We start from the raw sequence: 17,390 nt of genomic DNA, 5'->3' as shown, positions 1-17,390 counted from the left end.
TTAAAGGAATTCCATGTTTCCCACCTGAAGCAATCAGGGAAGACAATACAGAGTGATTTTCAAGAACTCCAATTCCCTTGGTTTGAATGTTCTGTGTGATTTGTTAGTCAGAAATTCCATCATGTTTTGTACCACCCCTCAAAAATCTCAGCTCCAGTTTTTTCCCTCCTCAGAGCTGTCTTGTGCATGACAAACCCCACATTGTTCCTGTGTGTTCTTCTGCATTTATTTCATGTCATCTTCTTCCAGGAAAGAAAAAAACCCAGAGCTTCTCTCACTTAGCACCCTTTGGGACAGCAGCTGTAGATGAAGAGCAAGCAATCAACATGTCAGGATAAAATTAGATTGCCACGGAGTACAAGGTTTGATCCAATATCTGTATCAGATTCGGTTTTCAGCTCTGCATATCACAAGACAATAATACTTGCTGAAGGTGCTCGGCACGAAGCAGCTTTTTCACAGATGCTTTTCATCTGTGGAAAAGCTGGGGAAGAGGGGGCAGGGTGAAATCAGCTATTTTACACTATTACCTCAATATTTAGCTGTAGTTATAAATAAGGAATGGATGCAGGAGTTGGCTCTTTGCTGTGTTTCTGTGCTCGTGTGTGTCTTCAGTGCAGGGCAGGGGTGGAGCCAGGATTAGAATCCCAGAATTTTGTGGGTTGGAAGGGACCCAGAAGGGTCACTGAGTCAGCTCTCCAGGGAATGGCCCATGCAGGGATCAAACCCCAACCCTGGTGTTGTTCAGCACCATCCACCAACCAGCTGAGCTCACCTCAGGAACCTGCAGCAGCACCAGGAGCTTGGGGAGCATTTCCCACACAAATCTCCCAACCATCCCTGCTTCCCATGCTCTGCTTTTCACTGGAGAGTCATTTTAAAGTGAGGAAAACAGATTTATTTTGGTTAAACGAGATGGGAGATGGCTCTGGCAGCATCCAGTCCAGAGCAGAGCCAGCCTAGAGCAAACCCCAGAGCCAGGTCCAGCTGCATGGTGGGTCCTCAGCCAGCACCTTCACTCTACAGACCAAATCCTGCTTGGTGACATGGCCAGAGCCCTTAGAGACAGCTCTGAAAAGGCCAGGGGTGGATTACAGCTTGCACAGAAAACATCTGCATTTTGACTTTTTTTTCTACAAAGTGCCCTAATACTTTCAAGAAGTAATATTTGCTTCCATTTAATTGGACAAAAGTTAGTGAAAATATTTCAATTATTCATTCAAATGTGTTTGGTTTGGGTCAGACAGAGTGGTTGGGTTGACTTGAAGGACCCAACAGAACTCAAGTGCCAACAAGCTGGGCAACGACAGCTCCGTGTGGCCACAACCACCTCTGTCTGTGCTATAAAAACCTTTTCCTGGCTGTTTGTCCATCTCCCACCAGGTCTCTGGTTACCAGTAGCTGTCTCCTGAAGGGAGCCATGAGGATGTCTGAGGCCTGGCTGGGGTTCCTGTGGGGGTACTGAGCCAAGGAGGTGTTTAACCCTCGGGCATCACAATTTGTGCCACGTGGAATCTTCAGCTGTTGGAACGTCCTGGTAAGGGCAGAGTCACTGATTTGAACTCACTGGGGGTAAAATCCATTTTCTCTTGGGCATAAAAATATTGATACACACACATACACAGCCTTTTTGTAACACTTGTGGCCCATTTAATCTCCTGTTTGAGGACTTTAACCTGGTTCTGCCTGTCCCCAGCTCTAGGTTGGGGTGATGAGACTCCAAGGATGTTCCCCATCCCCATGTTATTTAATTCTCCAGACCAGCTCCCACGGCTCTGTCAATAGCTTTCAAATTAGTGGTCCAATCTTTTACATTAATGAGTTTGCACTGATCCCAGTGGAAGTGGATCAGCTCTGAGACCGTGGGCCCGGCCGGGTGCCCTTGTTGGTGCTGCAGCTGAAAGTAGTTCACCTACTTTAGACACAATCCTGGCACCTTGAGCTCCTCAGTGTCTTTGGAACTCATTAAAGCCTCCATTCCCGTCCTGCTGCTCCCAACAAAGAGGGGTTTAATAATGGCATTTTTGACTTTGTCCTGCAGTAACTCCAAGTTATTTTGAGGTGCTTCCTATGCTCGTTCAGCTCAAGCAACTGCTCTAGAAAGCTCTTGTTAGCCCAGGATTTCCTGAGAGACAGAATTCAGCACCTGTGTTTTTCAAATCCCTCTGTGAGGTTTGAAAAATCTTGTTTCAATCATTACAATAACAAGGCATCTCAAACAAAACCAATATGATCAGAGCAGCCAGTAGGTGATGGAGATGTTTCCAGTCACTGTAAATTGTTGTGTTCTCTGGAAAACACAGTGAGTCTTGAGAAGGGAGTGCTCTGCAAATGCTGGGCCGTCACCTGGGATGCAGAAACTTCAATATTGGAGGATCCATAAACAGTAAAACCACATCAAGAGAAAACAATCTGTTATCATTGGCTGGGGAGACCAGGCCATCAGTGTATTTTGCCTGAGTTTGCTTGCTGTTGTACACAGGGTTAAAACCTTGCACAGGCCAGGCTTTCTACAAAATGAATGAGGAAAGACGTCAAGGGAATAAATGAAACAGAGGAGGAAAAGATCTGCACTTTCACAAAATGTGCACAGCCAGGGAGAGACCTTAGAAAAAAAAAAGTTAAAACTTAATTTACAAAGAACACTCCTGACTTCTGTCATAAAATGTTCCAAAACAATCTCATGACTCAATTTCTGCAGCCATTGAAGTAGCAAGAATTACATAAGATCCTTGCTGTTTGCTTTATATTATGCTTAACTCATATTCTCAATGATTCATTATCAAGGTTTGTCAGATGTAATTAAGAGGAGTGCCAGCTGTGATGGTGTTTGATATCACAGCACCTTGCACGGTGGGGACTCAACCTCATGTGGAATCAGCTCAGAGCAACCAGTGGTTTGGTGCTTTGGGGCTCCCTGTGCTCTGGGCTGTTCCAAAAGGCAAGGGATTTAGTGGAGAAGTTCCTACTTAACTTGAAATGGAGTTTTCTGTGAGTATCTATTACAGCAAACAAACAACAACATGTGCGGAATTACCAATATGATTTTCTTTCCTGTGGTAAGCAACGTCTCTTTTGTTAAATAAATACAATTAAGTTCCAAAAAGGACACAGTTTTCAAGTCAGGAAGGTATGAGTGTGAGAACACTGCATGTGGTCATGGAAGGTGTCTATGGAAGGTGTCCCTGCCCATGGCAGAGGGTTGGAAACGGATGGTCTGTAAGGTCCCTTCCACCCCAAACCATTCTGTGATTCTATGACTTTGTGTCCAAGTTTTTAGTGCTGATGTGAACTATCCAGTGAGCTCATAAACCTCTGGAAGCAGTTTACAAAGATAAACCTTTCTGACCCACATTTGATGCAGGAGAAGTCATCCATCCACTGTTGTGGACACCCTGCTGTCAAAGCCAGAAACTAAAGAGTGGGTAATTCCTGGGCAGCAATGGCAAAATACCAGGGACTCATTTACAGGGGTGTCAGCCAGGTGGGTCCATTAGCCCTGGGGTGACTCTGGCTCTGCCCATCCCATTGTCTCTGTCCTGGCAGCACAGAACACGTGAGAGCACCTTGGAGAGGCTTCCCCACCCCACCAGCCTGTTCAGCACAGGGGGACACCCTCCAGCTCCCAAAAATGAAATTATCCAAATCAAGTCTTAAAAACCCCCAAACTCAACAAACCCCAAAGTCAGCCCCTAAGTTCAATGGTGTTTTTACCTTCATGGTTGTGAGCCCTTGAGCAGCAGCCCCTCTGGAACAGGGCTGAGAACATCACTTATCCCAAGGAATTCAATCCCTGGGTTTGAGCTGCTCAGCCACGGGTGGGGATCAGGACAGAAAACCCAGGGAAAAGTTCTGGGTTCTCACTCAGGGTGTGCCTGGCAGTGGGAGGCTCAGGGATGTGCTGGAGGCCGAGGATGAAGCCATTCAGGGACTGGGTGTTGAGGAAGTGGAGCTGAAGGAGGCCCTGGCTGCAGCAACCCCAGCGTGGCTGAGCATTCATTAACAGAAAGGCTGGAAGGAAACCACAGCCCAGGCACTGTCAGTGCTGGGTCCTGCAGGAGGGATGACGATGATTGTATATTTTGCAGAAACATATAAACCTTTTTCTGTCTGAATTCTTTGGGGTGGAAAAAAAAGGTCGAATATTTTTAAAATACTTTGCTTAAAATTTGGCAAAGCCGCAAAGGACAGAAAAGAGTTGCTTGTGGCTGGGAGAAAAAAAGGCTCTCAAGAGCATCCTGAGTGATTCCATCAGCTTCAATGCCACTGTGTCCCTCAGAAAAGTCCAGGCAGCACAGCCAGCCGGGGAGGAGGAGACCTGCCTGTGCTGGCTGGCTCAGTTTATTGTCTGACATTACAACACTGTTATTATTTTGAGAAAGCTGTCTTATTTAATTATCAGAAATGTACAATTCCTTCATTCTCAGTCTAGCATTGGAAGAGATGTTCCAAGCATTAAGCAAATCACAATATACTTAGTAAATAAGAAACTGAGAGAATAATAAGTGTTTGAAAAGCCAAAGTTATTGTTGTGTGTGAATGGCAGCGATTTAATGATTTGGCTGAGGCTCATGGAGCTGCCTGTTTGAAATATCTGTGATCTCCAAGGAGTGCTTTGAAAGTGCCTCCAAAGGAATTGATGGATCCATTCCTCTCCAGTGCTTGGATGGCTTTCAGAGCCCTGGGACAGGTATTGGTGGGGCTACAGGGGGCTTTTGGTGGGAAAAATGCTGCAAGTCTCCTCCATCCCCCAAGGCAGAGGGGACTGGAGTAACCCGAGTTCCTGTTTGGAAGGTGGGAATTGCTGCAAACTGACCAAACCCCTCATCCTTGGGAGCAGCAAGGGCTTTCCTCCCCTCCCATTCCATCTTTCCCTGGTAGTGGGAATGGTGGTACCAAACCCCTGCATTGGGGTTCCTTTTTCTAACCATGTGCTACACGGAATCACAAAATCATTTGGATTGGAAAGGACCTTTCAGGTCATCAAGTCCAACTAAAATCCCAGCACTGCCAAGTCTAGATTGTTTCTTGCTATATTTTCCAAAATATAGCAAGTTTGGCTTTAAAAAATGGTATTTAGAAAAAATTTTGATTTGATTTTGATTTCAGTTTTGGTCACTTCTGAAACTGTCTTCTTGATGGAGACAACTGAGTTTTGAAAACCCAAGGAAATTCTAATGAAGAACCCAAGACTTGTTGGCAATATCCTCCCCTGGTTATCCTGCAGGTTTCCTGTATTAGTCTGGTGGTATTTTTACATGAATAACCTGTACTGAAATTTCAAAATTTACCACCTCTGCACTTGTAAAAGCTTAGAGGGCTGTTATTTTTTTCCAGTGGTATTATCAGAAATTCCCTTTCCAAGTCTGCCGAGCTCCTGATGCCCAGGATGTGATCTATCAGAGGGGAAGGTATGATACAAACACGAGCAGGGGCTGCTGCTGTGCACTGGCACCTTCTGCTAGAGCTGCTCTCTTAGTGCTGGGGCTGCTGCCGTGGAGAGAGGGCTCCTGGAAGGTTCACACCTTGGCAGGAGATGCTCAGCACAGGTTGGTGAGGGCTCCTCTGTCCCTGTGCCAGGCACGTCCCTCCCCACGGGGGGATTTAATATTTGGGACATGATCCGTGGCACAGAGCAGCGGGTGAGGGACCCTCCCCACGCTGTGCCAGCCCTGGTGGGTCACAGAGCATGTGCTGCTCCTGTGGGGTGCCAGGGAGGGCTCTCCAAGGGGACCCTTGTGCCACGTCAGCCACGGGTCCCTGCGGTTCGTGGCGTCTGCCGGCACGGCAGGACCTGCTGGCTGGGAACGTGTCCAGCACAGAGCTGGCCTGGGCCCCACACCCACGGCTCCAGCTCCCTCCTCCTCCAGGGCCCTCTGTCCTCCCAGGGCCCTCTGTCCTCCCAGGGCTCCCTCTCCTCCAAGGTTCTCTCCTCTCCTCCCAGAGCCTTTTGCTCTTCCCAGCAGCAGCACTGGGGCCCGGGAGGCAGCACAGGGAGGGGACTGCAAATGGAAAATAACTGTGGGTGTGATGCTGGACCTTGGAGAGCAGCAGAGGGAAGGAACATTTCTCTCCCCGCAGTGGCCGAGGCTGGGGCTCTCAGAGCTGCTTTGCTCTCACCCGGGGTCACACCAGAGTATTAGGCCCAGTTACTTCGTTTAGCACAGAATGTTCACTGCGGTTTTTTTCTTTAGAGACTTGGAAATAATCCATAGCATGTCTTGTAGATTTAATAACTTCATATTGTTTATAAATTATAATTTATTTATATATTATAATCTATAGTATATTTTAATAATTTGCTGTCCCCTTTCCTGCCTGGAAACCAGAGCCACCCTGTCACTTTCTTTTTTTAAACAGCAACAACAAAGCCCTGAGTTAAGGATCTGAATTTTTCACTGGCCTCTGCTCCAAAAATCCATTATTTTCTGAACACCAGATACAGGAGCTCTGGCTGCTGTCCCAGCCCTGACTTCACCCAACAAGTTAATTGCTTGTACCCCGTCCATTACAGTTGTCCAAGCTGACCTCCGACGGCACAGCAGCCTCGTGCCACATTCCCAACATTAGAAAGATTGTTTTATTCCTCCTTCTTGCCATTCCATCACTCTTTGTTTTGCTTCCAGTGGTCAGTTATAACAGGATTTCGTGTTCACTCTGCCAGTTGCCCGGATAAAAGCAGTGTTTAATTATACAGCAGCCCTGAAAGGAGATGCAGGAGATCCTCCTGTGATGGAGATCGCACCGCTCCCAGAAGGATGCCAGTGATGAGGCTGATTCCTTGCTGGAAAAACCTTTGCTTATCCAGGGGCAATTTGGCTGAATCCACCATCTTATTTGACAGGCAAGTTAAGAAATGTTTTTGAATATGCTCTTGGATTGTTTAACCACTGTTTACTTTGAAACAAACTCTCCTGCTAGAAAGATCAGGCTTGATTTGCTTTCTTGTTGTTGTTGGGTTTGCTTTATTTTTCTGGTGAACTTTTGTTTCGATTTGTGGGGGTTTGGGGGCTTTTTGTGAAGCAAACCTGCACTGGGGGAGATGGGGCGTGTCCCCAGCACAGCCAAGTGTCAGGCAGTGGGACTGTGCCCGTGGGTTGTGGAGACACAGATGGCACTTTGATTTCTGGGTGCCTGGTCCTACCTGGAGTGGTACCAGTGCCTCAAACCCCAGTGCCAGCTTCCCTGGTGTGGCATTCTTTGGGTGAGAAAAGCATAGCAGCTTCATTCTTGTCCCAGGAGGTCTCCAGCCTGTGCTGGTGGGAGGACACAGCTCCCAAGGTTGAACAGGGCATGGAAAGGACGTGTTCACTGTCCCTGGTTGCTCAGAGTGACTTGTGCCGGGAGTTGGGTTTGGTGCACGAATGACTCACTGGGAAGTGAAGCACAAAACATCACATTGAAATGACTTTCCCACCATTCCCATATGCTTCTGTCAATATTGCCATTAAAGACATAAAGCACTGGGTACTGCAATGGCATCACTTTCTGAGTGGTTCCAGATTCCAGCTCCAGCTCTGCCGTGAGTTGCTGTGTCACACGTGGGAACGCTGATGCTCTGAGGGTGGGGGAGTGCAGCTTGGAGCGGGCATGATTCAACTTTTCTTAGGAATTGCTTGTTGGATCCCCTTAGTTGGCTGTTCTGGTGGGCCATGGGGAGGGGGGGATGTTTTAGCTCTGGTGGGATGGAGACTGTCACACACTCAGGTGTGATACACTCTCTGTCATGTTCAGTCAGTGCTGTCTCACCTCCAGGTGTTCAGCAATCCAAACAGAGATCAGAGAGTCACAGACTCATTTGGGTTGGAAAAGGCCTTTAAGATCGTCAAGTCCAAATGCTTCTTCCAAGGCAAACATAGCAGTGTCAGATGCACAGGCTGTTATTATATTTAGTGCCTTGTCTGAGAGGGCCAGAGTGGGTGGAGGTAGCTGAGTGCACACAGTGGATGGAGCTCAGGTATGATGGAAGGGAGATATTGTCTGTTTAAGAGTTAAATTCAAAAGGCAGGAGATTGATAACTGATAAACAGGATTTTTCCAGGCAATGTCCAACAGTACTTGTCACCATGGGAGCCAAGTACTTCACAAGAGTGGAAAAGGGACTGGGCACTTTTATGGATATCAAGAATATCCAGAGTAATGATTAACTATATCAATTTTTGTACTGTAATTAGAATAATTTTTCATGCTTCAGGGCTTGAACCAATTTCTGTATATGAGAGACCAGGAAGAGATTTATGGCAGGAACAGATTAAAGGCATCTGCACACAGCAAAGCTCCAGCCTTTTCTTCTGACACATCTACTGTTCCAGGACAAGGTCCTGGGCTGGGCTGGACCCTGGGTCTGCCTTGATCAGCTGTGTCAGCTCCTATGTTCCTTAGGGGATCTGGTGTGGAGTATGGAGACTGATTCTTCAGGTAAACCAAGGTGTGAGGGAAGGAGGATGAAGCAGAGAGCAAGGCCTGGGTGATGGCACAAGCTGGATCACGATACCCAAATTACAATGAAATAATCTTTTGTGATGTTTTCAGTCCATGGAAAAACTAAATTTTGGTCCCAAGCCCAAAAATTATAATTTCTAGTGGAGAACTCCAGCTGCTTTTATTGTTGTTTATGCCTGTTATATCCTGGCCCTGCTGCAAATCTTCTGACCTGCCACGTCTGTCCAGTTCTGCTGCTGCTTCCAAACATCCCCTTTCACCAGGGAACATTCACTGGCTGCTCTGGTTCTGGTGGTATTTGAATAGCACCAGTTTGGAGCCCTTACTTGTGGGAACTTCTGCCAAAAACAAGCGGACACAGAACCAACAAAAAAAGAAAGAAGAAAACATGGGAAAATATGGTAAGGACACAATTTAAAGATTTGAAGGTGTTCAAATGGTTTAATAATTACTGGAAGATGTGGCATTAACCCCTGGCCAGCTCTCTCTCTGTAAGGACCTGGGCAGCAAAGCCACTCTCTGTGTCTGCCAGACTGGTCACGCTGCAGCACTTCAGTGTGGGGAGATAAAATTTGTCTGGGCCAAAACAGATAAAAACCATCAGTTTTTACTGATGGTTTTTACTGTTACAGCAGTAACAGTTGTGTTACTCTACTTCACTGAAATATAATGTGTTGGAAATGAAGCAATCACTGGAGCTGTCTCTGAGTGACACTTCAGAGGAGTAGCTGAGTTGATGAGAAGCTCAACGTGCCCTGGCCCTGGGCACTGAGAGCCCAGAACCCCCCGTGCCCTGGGCTGACCCCACAGTGTGGGCAGCAGGGCAAGGGGGATTCTGCCCCTCTGCCCCTCAGGTGAGACCCCCCTGCAGAGCTGCTCCAGCCCTGGGGAACAGCACAGGAGGGACATGGAGCTGCTGGAGAGAGCCCAGAGGAGACACCAAGAGGATCAGAGGGTTGGAGCCCCTCTGCTCTGGAGCCAGGCTGGGAGAGCTGGGGGTGCTCACTTGGAGAAGAGAAGGCTCCAGAGAGACCTGAGAGCCCCTTGCAGGGCCTAAAGGGGCTCCAGGGGAGCTGGAGAGGGACTTGGGACAAGGGATGGAGGGACAGGACAAGGAGGAATGGCTTTCCCATGCCAGAGGGCAGGGATAGATGGGATATTGGGAAGGAATTCCTCCCTGTGAGGGTGGGGAGGCCCTGGCACAGGTTGCCCAGAGAAGCTGTGGCTGCCCCATCCCTGGAAGTGTCGAAGGCCAGGCTGGACAGGGCTTGGAGCAACCTGGGCTAGTGGAAGGTGTCCCTGCCCATGGCAGGGGGTGGCACTGGATGAGATTTAAGGTCCCTTCCATCCAAACCAGTCTGTGGTTCCAACTCATTCCATGACTGGGCAGGTTGAACACGTGGAGTGCTGCTGGTCCAGAGTGTGTGAGAGGCCAAATGATGAACAGCAGCTCCACGTGATCTGGTATTTATGAAGGAGGAATTAAAGGTTGTCTCCAAAAAACGTGCTTGATCTGGTGGGAACATCTGAGAGACGTATTCTCCATTACTCTTTAACTGGGAATATGGCAGGGCGTGGATTTGCTGGTCAGCACAGAATGGCAACAGGTGCTGTCTCTTTGGGTGGTGGAGTTTTGAGTGAAGGAAAAAAAAACCAGGATGTTGCAGCATCCTCCAGATCTGGGTGTGCAGAACAAAAATGGGTCTGGAGATCTTAAAACAGAAGGATGCATTGCTTCGGATCTGGGAGTACGGGGTTACATCCAAACTCCTCCTCCTCCTCCTCGCGGGCTCCGTCGGTACCCACCTCAGCGGGAGGAGGATCTCGTTTCCATGTCAGAATCCAGATTGCTGCTTCGGCAACGAGAGCCAGTGCTGTGCTGGCGGGCTGCTCCAGCACCCGGCGGGCTGCGGGGCTCTGCGGGTGCGGCCCCCGCTGCTCCCCGGCCGGGCCCGGGCCCCGCGAGCGGGGGGCGCTGCGATCCCGGCCGGGAGAACGAGGAGGATGAGGAGGATGCTCCGGTGGGGCTGAGCGAGTGTCCCCGCGGAGGCGCCTTGACGGACTCTCCCGAGCCGCTCCCAGCTCCGGCTCCAGGCTCCGGCCGCGGGGAGCAGGGTCCCCCCGGACCCCCCTTCCCAGCGCCGGCGGGTCCCCGCGCAACATCTGTAAACACCCATCCTCCGGCGGGGCGGGCGGAGGGGCTGGGGCCGTCCCCATCCCCGGCTCCATCCCATCCACATCCTCATCCCATCCCTATCCCACCCTTATCCCATCCCATACCTATCGCACCCCTTTCCTATCCCATCCCCATCCCATCCCCATCCCATCCCCACCCCTATCCCATCCCATTCCTATCGCACCCCTGTCCCATCCCTATCGCACCCCTGTCCCACCCCAGCCCATCCCGCTCCCCGGCGGTCGGGGCGGTGCTGCGGTGGCTGCGCAGCGGCGGCGGGCGGGGCGGACCGGGGGCGGGCGGCCCCGGCGCTTTAAAGCGGCCGCGGCGGTCGCGGTGCCCAGCGCCGGGAGCCGGGAGCGCGGCGGGCAGGGCGGGCGGGAGCGGCCGAACCCCGCAGCCCTCCCCGGCCATCCCGCCCGGCCCGGCCCCTCGGGAGCGCGGGGCAACGCCGGGGGCGGCGGCGGCATCACCATGGTCGGGCCGGGCCGGCTGCTGCGGCTGCTGGCGCTGCTCGAGCTGCCCTGCTGCCTCCTGGAGCTGCTGCTCGGGGAGGCGGCCCGCGGGCAGGAGATGTACGCGCCCCACTCCATCCGCCTGGAGGGGGACATCACCCTGGGCGGCCTCTTCCCCGTGCACGCCAAGGGCCTCCCGAACTCGCCCTGCGGGGACATCAAGAAGGAGAACGGCATCCACAGGCTGGAGGCGATGCTCTACGCGCTGGACCAGATCAACAGCGACCCGGACCTGCTGCCCAACGTCACGCTGGGCGCCCGCATCCTGGACACCTGCTCCCGGGACACCTACGCGCTGGAGCAATCCCTCACCTTCGTGCAGGCGCTCATCCAGAAGGACACCTCCGACGTGAGGTGCACGAACGGCGAGCCGCCCGTCTTCGTCAAGCCGGAGAAAGTAGTTGGAGTGATCGGAGCGTCGGGAAGTTCCGTGTCCATTATGGTGGCCAACATCCTCCGGCTCTTCCAGGTAGGGCTGCCGGCGCCGGGCCGGGCGGGTGCCGGAGCCCCGGGCCGTGGCGGGGGGCTCTGCCGCCGCTCCCCGCTCCCCTCGTGCCTCTCCAGGTGCTCCATCCGCCTCCCTCCGGAGCAGCTGCCTTCCCTCCCTGCCGCCCTCCCCGTTCCAGCATCCTCCCCCGGCTCCCTTCTCCACGGTGCGTGGCGCTTTCTGGATTTATCGCCCCATTTGCAAGAAGCGATCCCTGAGGGAAAGGAGAAAAAAAAATAGGAGAGGAAAAGGCGATGGTTGCGCTGGGTTTGCGTTAGTGAGAGCCGTGGCTCGGCGGGGATGCGGGCGCAGGGCATCCCAGCGGGACACGGCCGGGACACCGCGCGTGGAAGCCCCGGCGGTGCGGGGCAGGAGCTGGGGCCGCGGCCGCTCACGGCCCAGCGGTCGCGGAAGGTCTGGAAGGGGTCGGAGGGAGCTTTCCCCGGCGGCTCTTGACCGAGATAAGGCTGTGCGGGGCAGCTCCAGCAGCAGCCCTTTCCCAGGTCGGGGTCCCGCTGCCCCCTGGCCCCGTCTGGACGGAGCGGGGACCCGGCAGGGACCCGGGGCTGGGGGCGGCTGCAGCCCGGGAGCGCCGCTCCGCGCCCGCCGAGGCTCCGGCGGCTCCGGGAGGAGCCGAGGGATGAGCAGAGCCAGAGGATTAGAGAACCGTGTGAGTGTGTGCGGGGGAGATGCGCTGCAGCGCCTGCCCGTTTTCCCCCACGTCTTCCCTCTCACCCCCCGAGCGTGCTGCGATCGTGCCCCTCTCGCCCCCCGGGGCTGAACCTCGGTGGGTGTCGGGGCACGGAGACTTGTCACCCCCCGCTTCATCCTCCTTCTCCGGTGCCCCAAGCCCGGGAGCGGGCATCTGGCCGGGGCTGAGCCGGGATTCGGTCCCCGGAGGGATGGGGGTGTCCCCCCGGGATGGGGCGTCCTCCCGGGGCCCCGGTGCAGCCCCCGAGCCCCCTCATCGAGCCCCGGGTGCTCCTCGGCAGCGATCGCGGGTGCGGTGACAGTGACAGAAGCGCCACCAGATGCATCGTGAGCAGCGGAGTTCCTCGCTCCCTGTCCTACGCCTTCGCATGCGGAAGGTGGTGGTGGGGTTTATTTTTATTTTTGTGCAGCGGGCGGAGAGATCCCCCGCTTTTCCCAGCTGGAAACTTGTGAGGTTTTCACGGCAAATCCACTCTGTGCTGTCAGCAGCCGCCGATCCTCCGTATTCCCGTCTGTCCGTGCCAGCTCCGGCCGCTGCAGCCGAGGCGAGGGAGCGCTGCGCCTTCCCACCGCTGCCCCTCGCTCTGCCCAGCCGGGCTCCGTCCTGCCCGTTTCCCTGAAGGAACACCGAGGATCTGGTTTTTCCCTGCCCGCCTCCCCCTCCGGGCACGTTCAAACGCGCCGTATGGCCGCGGACCCAGCGCTGTGCTGAATCCCCGACAATTCGTGCGGCCCCATCGCGCCCGTCTCCTCTTCCCGGCGCTGCCTCGGCGGGCGCAGCCCCGCTGGAGCGTGTGAGGGAGCCTGGCACCGCTCCCACCCCGGGCTGCCTCCCGCTCCACGCTCCTCGCATCGCAAACACCCTTCCCGGGCTGCGAACCAGATGATCTCATGTTCTGCGTGAGCCGGAGCCGCGGAGCGGGGAGGGATGAGCGGAGCCGAAGTTGTGCTGAAGTACCGGCTCGGCAGCTGCTGAGCTGCTCGAGGCTCCCACCGGCCGGGAGGGAGGAATTACCCAGCTGTTCCACACCGGGTCTCGTCCCGGAGCAAATCCTGGGCGCTCCCTTCCGAGATCTAGTTCAGAAGGAAATCCTGGGCACCGGGAGCCTTTGGGATAATGCCACAATACCTGCAAAATCCGTGGTGATTCATTACGTAATGGAGTTTGCAGAAAATAAGATATTTAGACGGTTTCTGCATTTCTGAGATACTTGTATAAACTAAATATTTTAATGTATTGTGATGAAGCATCTGTTCAAAATTGCTTTTCAACCAAATCATCCAGAAAGCAGGAACTGGCCCATACTGAGAGATTTTACTGAATATATATTTTACGGCTTGGTTCAGCTGCCTTTAAGCAGGTCTTTCATGCAGTAAAACTGTCCCCTATTGTCCTCTCCTCCTTCAAAACACGGTTCAGAACATGTTCCAGCCAGAGAGAAATAGAAAAGAACTATTTTTGGAGGAGAACTGGACCTGTTAAGCAATTAAATGCCATTGTGTGGCGGTGGGTGAGAAGCTGTAAGCTACTGGAAGGAAGAAAACCAAGTAGCCAACGCAAAAATCTTGTGAGCCTTTGAAATACTCTCTGAAATTCTTGAGTGTTGCAGCCAGCATGACACTCAGGGGTCACTGTGGGTCCAGTTTGCTTCTCAGGGGTCAATATGGATTTTACTGGCTGTGGCAGTGGGGTGAGGGGTGAGTGAGTGGCTCTTGAGCACTTATTTTCATTTCCAGAATGGCTTTTTCCTCACATCTGGTAGATAAAAACTCTTTCCATCTGTGGAGGCTCCTGCAAAGAAATCTTACCTGTGTTTATATTTCTCTGTCAGCATCTTGGAAGAGAAATATTTGTGCTCTATCTTAATGTCGGGAGCAAATCCCTGTGTGTGTGTGTAACCAAATGGGGCACAGCAGGGGCTCCTCAGCCAGCTCCTGATGCTTCTGGCTCTTTCTCCTCAGGATGGGGAAGGTTCAAGCTCCTCATTCTCCTCTCTGCATGTGAAGTTCTGATATCTCTCCATGCAGCTCCCCTGCCTGTTCCCAATCCACCACGGAGGGTTGGGAGCATCTTCAGCTGCTGCCAACAGGTGGATCAGCCTAGGAAGGCAGTTCCTCTGCCAGGGTCCTCTGGCTGGAATTCATCCGTGTAATTACTGTTGGAATTTGTAGGAGATTTCCTTTGGTTAAAAAAAAAAAAGATGATGTGAAGCTTCCAGGAGACCTGGGCTTGTTCCTGTGTGCTGAGTCCCTCCCCCTGTCCCTGCACCTCTCTCCTCACTTATCCCTGAACTGTGCCTTGGATTGAAGATGGTGGGAATAGTTGTGGGGGGGGTTTCCTCCCGGAGTGTGGGAATGGCACAGAGTCCCAGCTGGTGCTGGAGCCAAGGGAAGCTGTAACCCCCCTCTCCTGCCTGCCTGGGCTGTCTGTGCTGGTGGAGCCAAGCTGGGACTCAGAGCAGGAGTGGTCACCACTCCCACTGAGTCACACAGGAGGTGTGGACACGCTGGTGGGCACAGAAATCGCCAGTGGGGACAGGATGCCTCCTAAGGCCGTATGTGTGAGGACTCCTCTTCCAAAATGACAACAGATGAGAGGTGGAACTGCCAAGCTTTTACCCCCAGGTTCAGTATCTGCCATTGCCAAGGACTCTGTGTGGGACCTTCCATGAGTTACTACAGTTAAAACATCCAAGAACATCTTCAGGAGCAGGTCAGACCCCCCAGGTGAGCAGGGCTGGGTGTCTGACTCCCTCTAGAAACCAGTGTAGATGAGCTCTCTCCAGCCTGGCCGTGGCTCCTCCTGGGAGGGGTTGAGCTGGGAGGTGCCTCTGCTTGGATGCTTTATTTTTCCATCCCTGTTACTGACCTCCATCCTCTCCAGCAGCAGGGTGGCAGTGCCCTGACAGGAGTTACAGTGGACACTGTGCCCTCTGTGAGTGCATCCCTCCCTTCTCCTGGGGGCTGTACCCCATCCCGATCCAGCTGGGAAGGGGCTGCTCAGCCAGGAATGTGGGAGCAGGGCTGTGAGCCCAGGAGTGTGCCCAGGAGTGTGCCCAGCCCCAGGGCTGTGAGCCCAGGAGTGTGCCCAGCCCCAGGGCTGTGAGGCCAGGAGTGTGCCCAGCCCCAGGGCTGTGAGCCCAGGAGTGTGCCCAGCCCCAGGGCTGTGAGCCCAGGAGTGTGCCCAGCCCCAGGGCTGTGAGGCCAGGAGTGTGCCCAGCCCCAGGGCTGTGTGCCCAGGAGTGTGCCCAGCCCCAGGCCTGGCTGTGCTGCAGCTCCTCGGATTAATGCACCACGAGGGACAAGCTGGTGTGTGCTGGAGTGTGGAGATGTCGGTGCACCAACACTCAAGGATGTCAGTGACTTTTTCAAAACACAGTTCTATTAGAGCACACCAATAAATAGCAGGGTGATTGTAAATTAAATATCTCTCCTAAAAATAACACAGAAACAATTTGGAAAGCTGTTTCCAAATGCATCAGGGAGTTCAAGGCTGTATGGCTTTAGGCTGCTGGTTTTGCTTTGGAAAAAGTACTGTTCTTTTGCAGGGTCGTGGCTTCCCTTACAAATTTAACTCCATGAAAATTCAGTAACTGCGCTGAAAAAAACATTGCCAAGTGTTTCATATTTTCTGGGAGTTAAACTATTCAATATCAGGAATAACAGCATCCTGATTTTTTTTTTTTTTAACACTATAAAACTAATTTTTGGGCTCCCTTACAACTGCAGGCTTCTCATGACAAGCTTCAGCAATGAACAAATTATTGCTTTGGGTTTGTGTCTTTGGTGGATGTAATTTGAAAGATTCAATCAATAATTGCTTGTTCTTCTCTAAATACCTTTCTGATTTTATCAGGGGTGGCTCTTGTGGCCCAGAGGGGGCTGTTAAAAAACTCAGGGAATTTTTTTAGTTAGAAAAGTGGGATAAGGGAGTACATTGAGGTTGGGAGTGTGAATTGGAACGTGCCTGGTCTCCCTGGGGGCTGTTGGCTGCTTTTCCTTCCTGCTGAAGGAGGGAGATGACAGTTGCAGTCCCGCCTTCTGCTCCAGACACAGTAATCACAAAAATGGGATTATTTGGAAAGGGATAGAGCTTAGAAATGCAGCTCTGAGCTGGATGTTGCTCTTTCCTTGGAAATTGCACACCCTTTTCCAAGGCTCTCTGAGGGAGGATGTCCTGGCTGAGCTGTGGTTCAGTGGGGATGGGATGGGATGGGGTGAGGATGGGATGGGATGGGATGGGGTGAGGATGGGATGGGATGGGATGGGATGGGGTGAGGATGGGATGAGATGGGATGGGGTGAGGATGGGATGGGATGGGATGGGATGGGGTGAGGATGGGATGGGATGGGGTGAGGATGGGATGAGATGGGATGGAGCTCTGCCTCAGCTGCTGGTTCCAGGGAATGATGGAAACACTGGAGCTGCTGCTGCTGGGAGTGCAGCTCAGGCACAGGGAACAGGGGCTGTGTGAGAAGGGCTGGGCAGAACCTGTGATCCCGTGGCTGCAGGACACCCTCTGGAAGGGTTTGTTTGTGCATTGAGTTCATGTTGCTCAACTCATCAGGTTCTAGAAACTCCTTCAAATCCCAGAAAAATGTTTGCAAACTGGTTGTTCCTCCCTCTCTCCTCTCAGTTTAGGTTCTCTGCAGGAATATGGGATATGAGACCATTCCAGGGGATAGAGTTTCCATTCCAAAGGCATGTGTTGAGCCCCTCCTGCTGACCTTCACCTAAGGAGATGGTGAGAAATGGCCAATTTAACTGACTGCAACAAACCTGGGCAGTCACTGGTGTTTGGGAGGAAAACTAACACACTTCAGCAATATTTTTCTCTAGTTGCTAATTTATTTTGAACTCATTACCAGATTATTGCATTTTCCTCTCCTAACTTTAAATAAGACAATGGTGGCTTTGGGAGGTGGAGTAATAATTCATTTTATAAAAGACATTTCAGGAGAACTCTACATTTTTCAGTTACTCGTGTAGAGAATGGAACAAAAAGCTGAAAATAGGAAACAGTAACTTTAATTCTTTGTCTCTTCTCAAAAAAAGGGCC

At 52.3% G+C, this 17,390-nt stretch overlaps 1 protein-coding gene and 1 long non-coding RNA gene across 6 annotated transcripts in view; both read left to right on the top strand.

Moving 5' to 3' along the window:
- The first annotated feature begins 256 nt into the window (after positions 1-256).
- Positions 257-6,841, top strand: LOC127471622 (uncharacterized). The gene is made up of 4 exons (XR_007904704.1): positions 257-362; positions 1,384-1,537; positions 5,338-5,411; positions 6,627-6,841. It is a non-coding gene; the product is annotated as an uncharacterized LOC127471622 (long non-coding RNA).
- A 4,245-nt stretch (positions 6,842-11,086) lies between these two features.
- The window catches only part of GRM7 (glutamate metabotropic receptor 7), a 226,359-nt gene continuing 220,055 nt past the window's right edge, over positions 11,087-17,390 (top strand). For all 5 annotated transcript variants that reach the window (XM_051788655.1, XM_051788651.1, XM_051788652.1 and 2 more), the window contains exon 1: positions 11,087-11,602. In XM_051788655.1, coding sequence (XP_051644615.1) covers positions 11,093-11,602 — 510 coding nt within the window. In that variant the 5' untranslated portion in view covers positions 11,087-11,092. The remainder of the gene's footprint in view (positions 11,603-17,390) is intronic.

The sequence above is a fragment of the Manacus candei genome, unplaced genomic scaffold (genome assembly GCF_025592945.1).
Source record: "Manacus candei isolate 608988 ecotype Guabito, Panama unplaced genomic scaffold, ASM2559294v1 h1tg000025l, whole genome shotgun sequence".
Classification (NCBI taxonomy): domain Eukaryota; kingdom Metazoa; phylum Chordata; class Aves; order Passeriformes; family Pipridae; genus Manacus; species Manacus candei.
The sequence above is the reverse complement of the archived record's forward strand: the minus strand, read 5'-3'. Positions and strand labels throughout refer to the sequence as shown.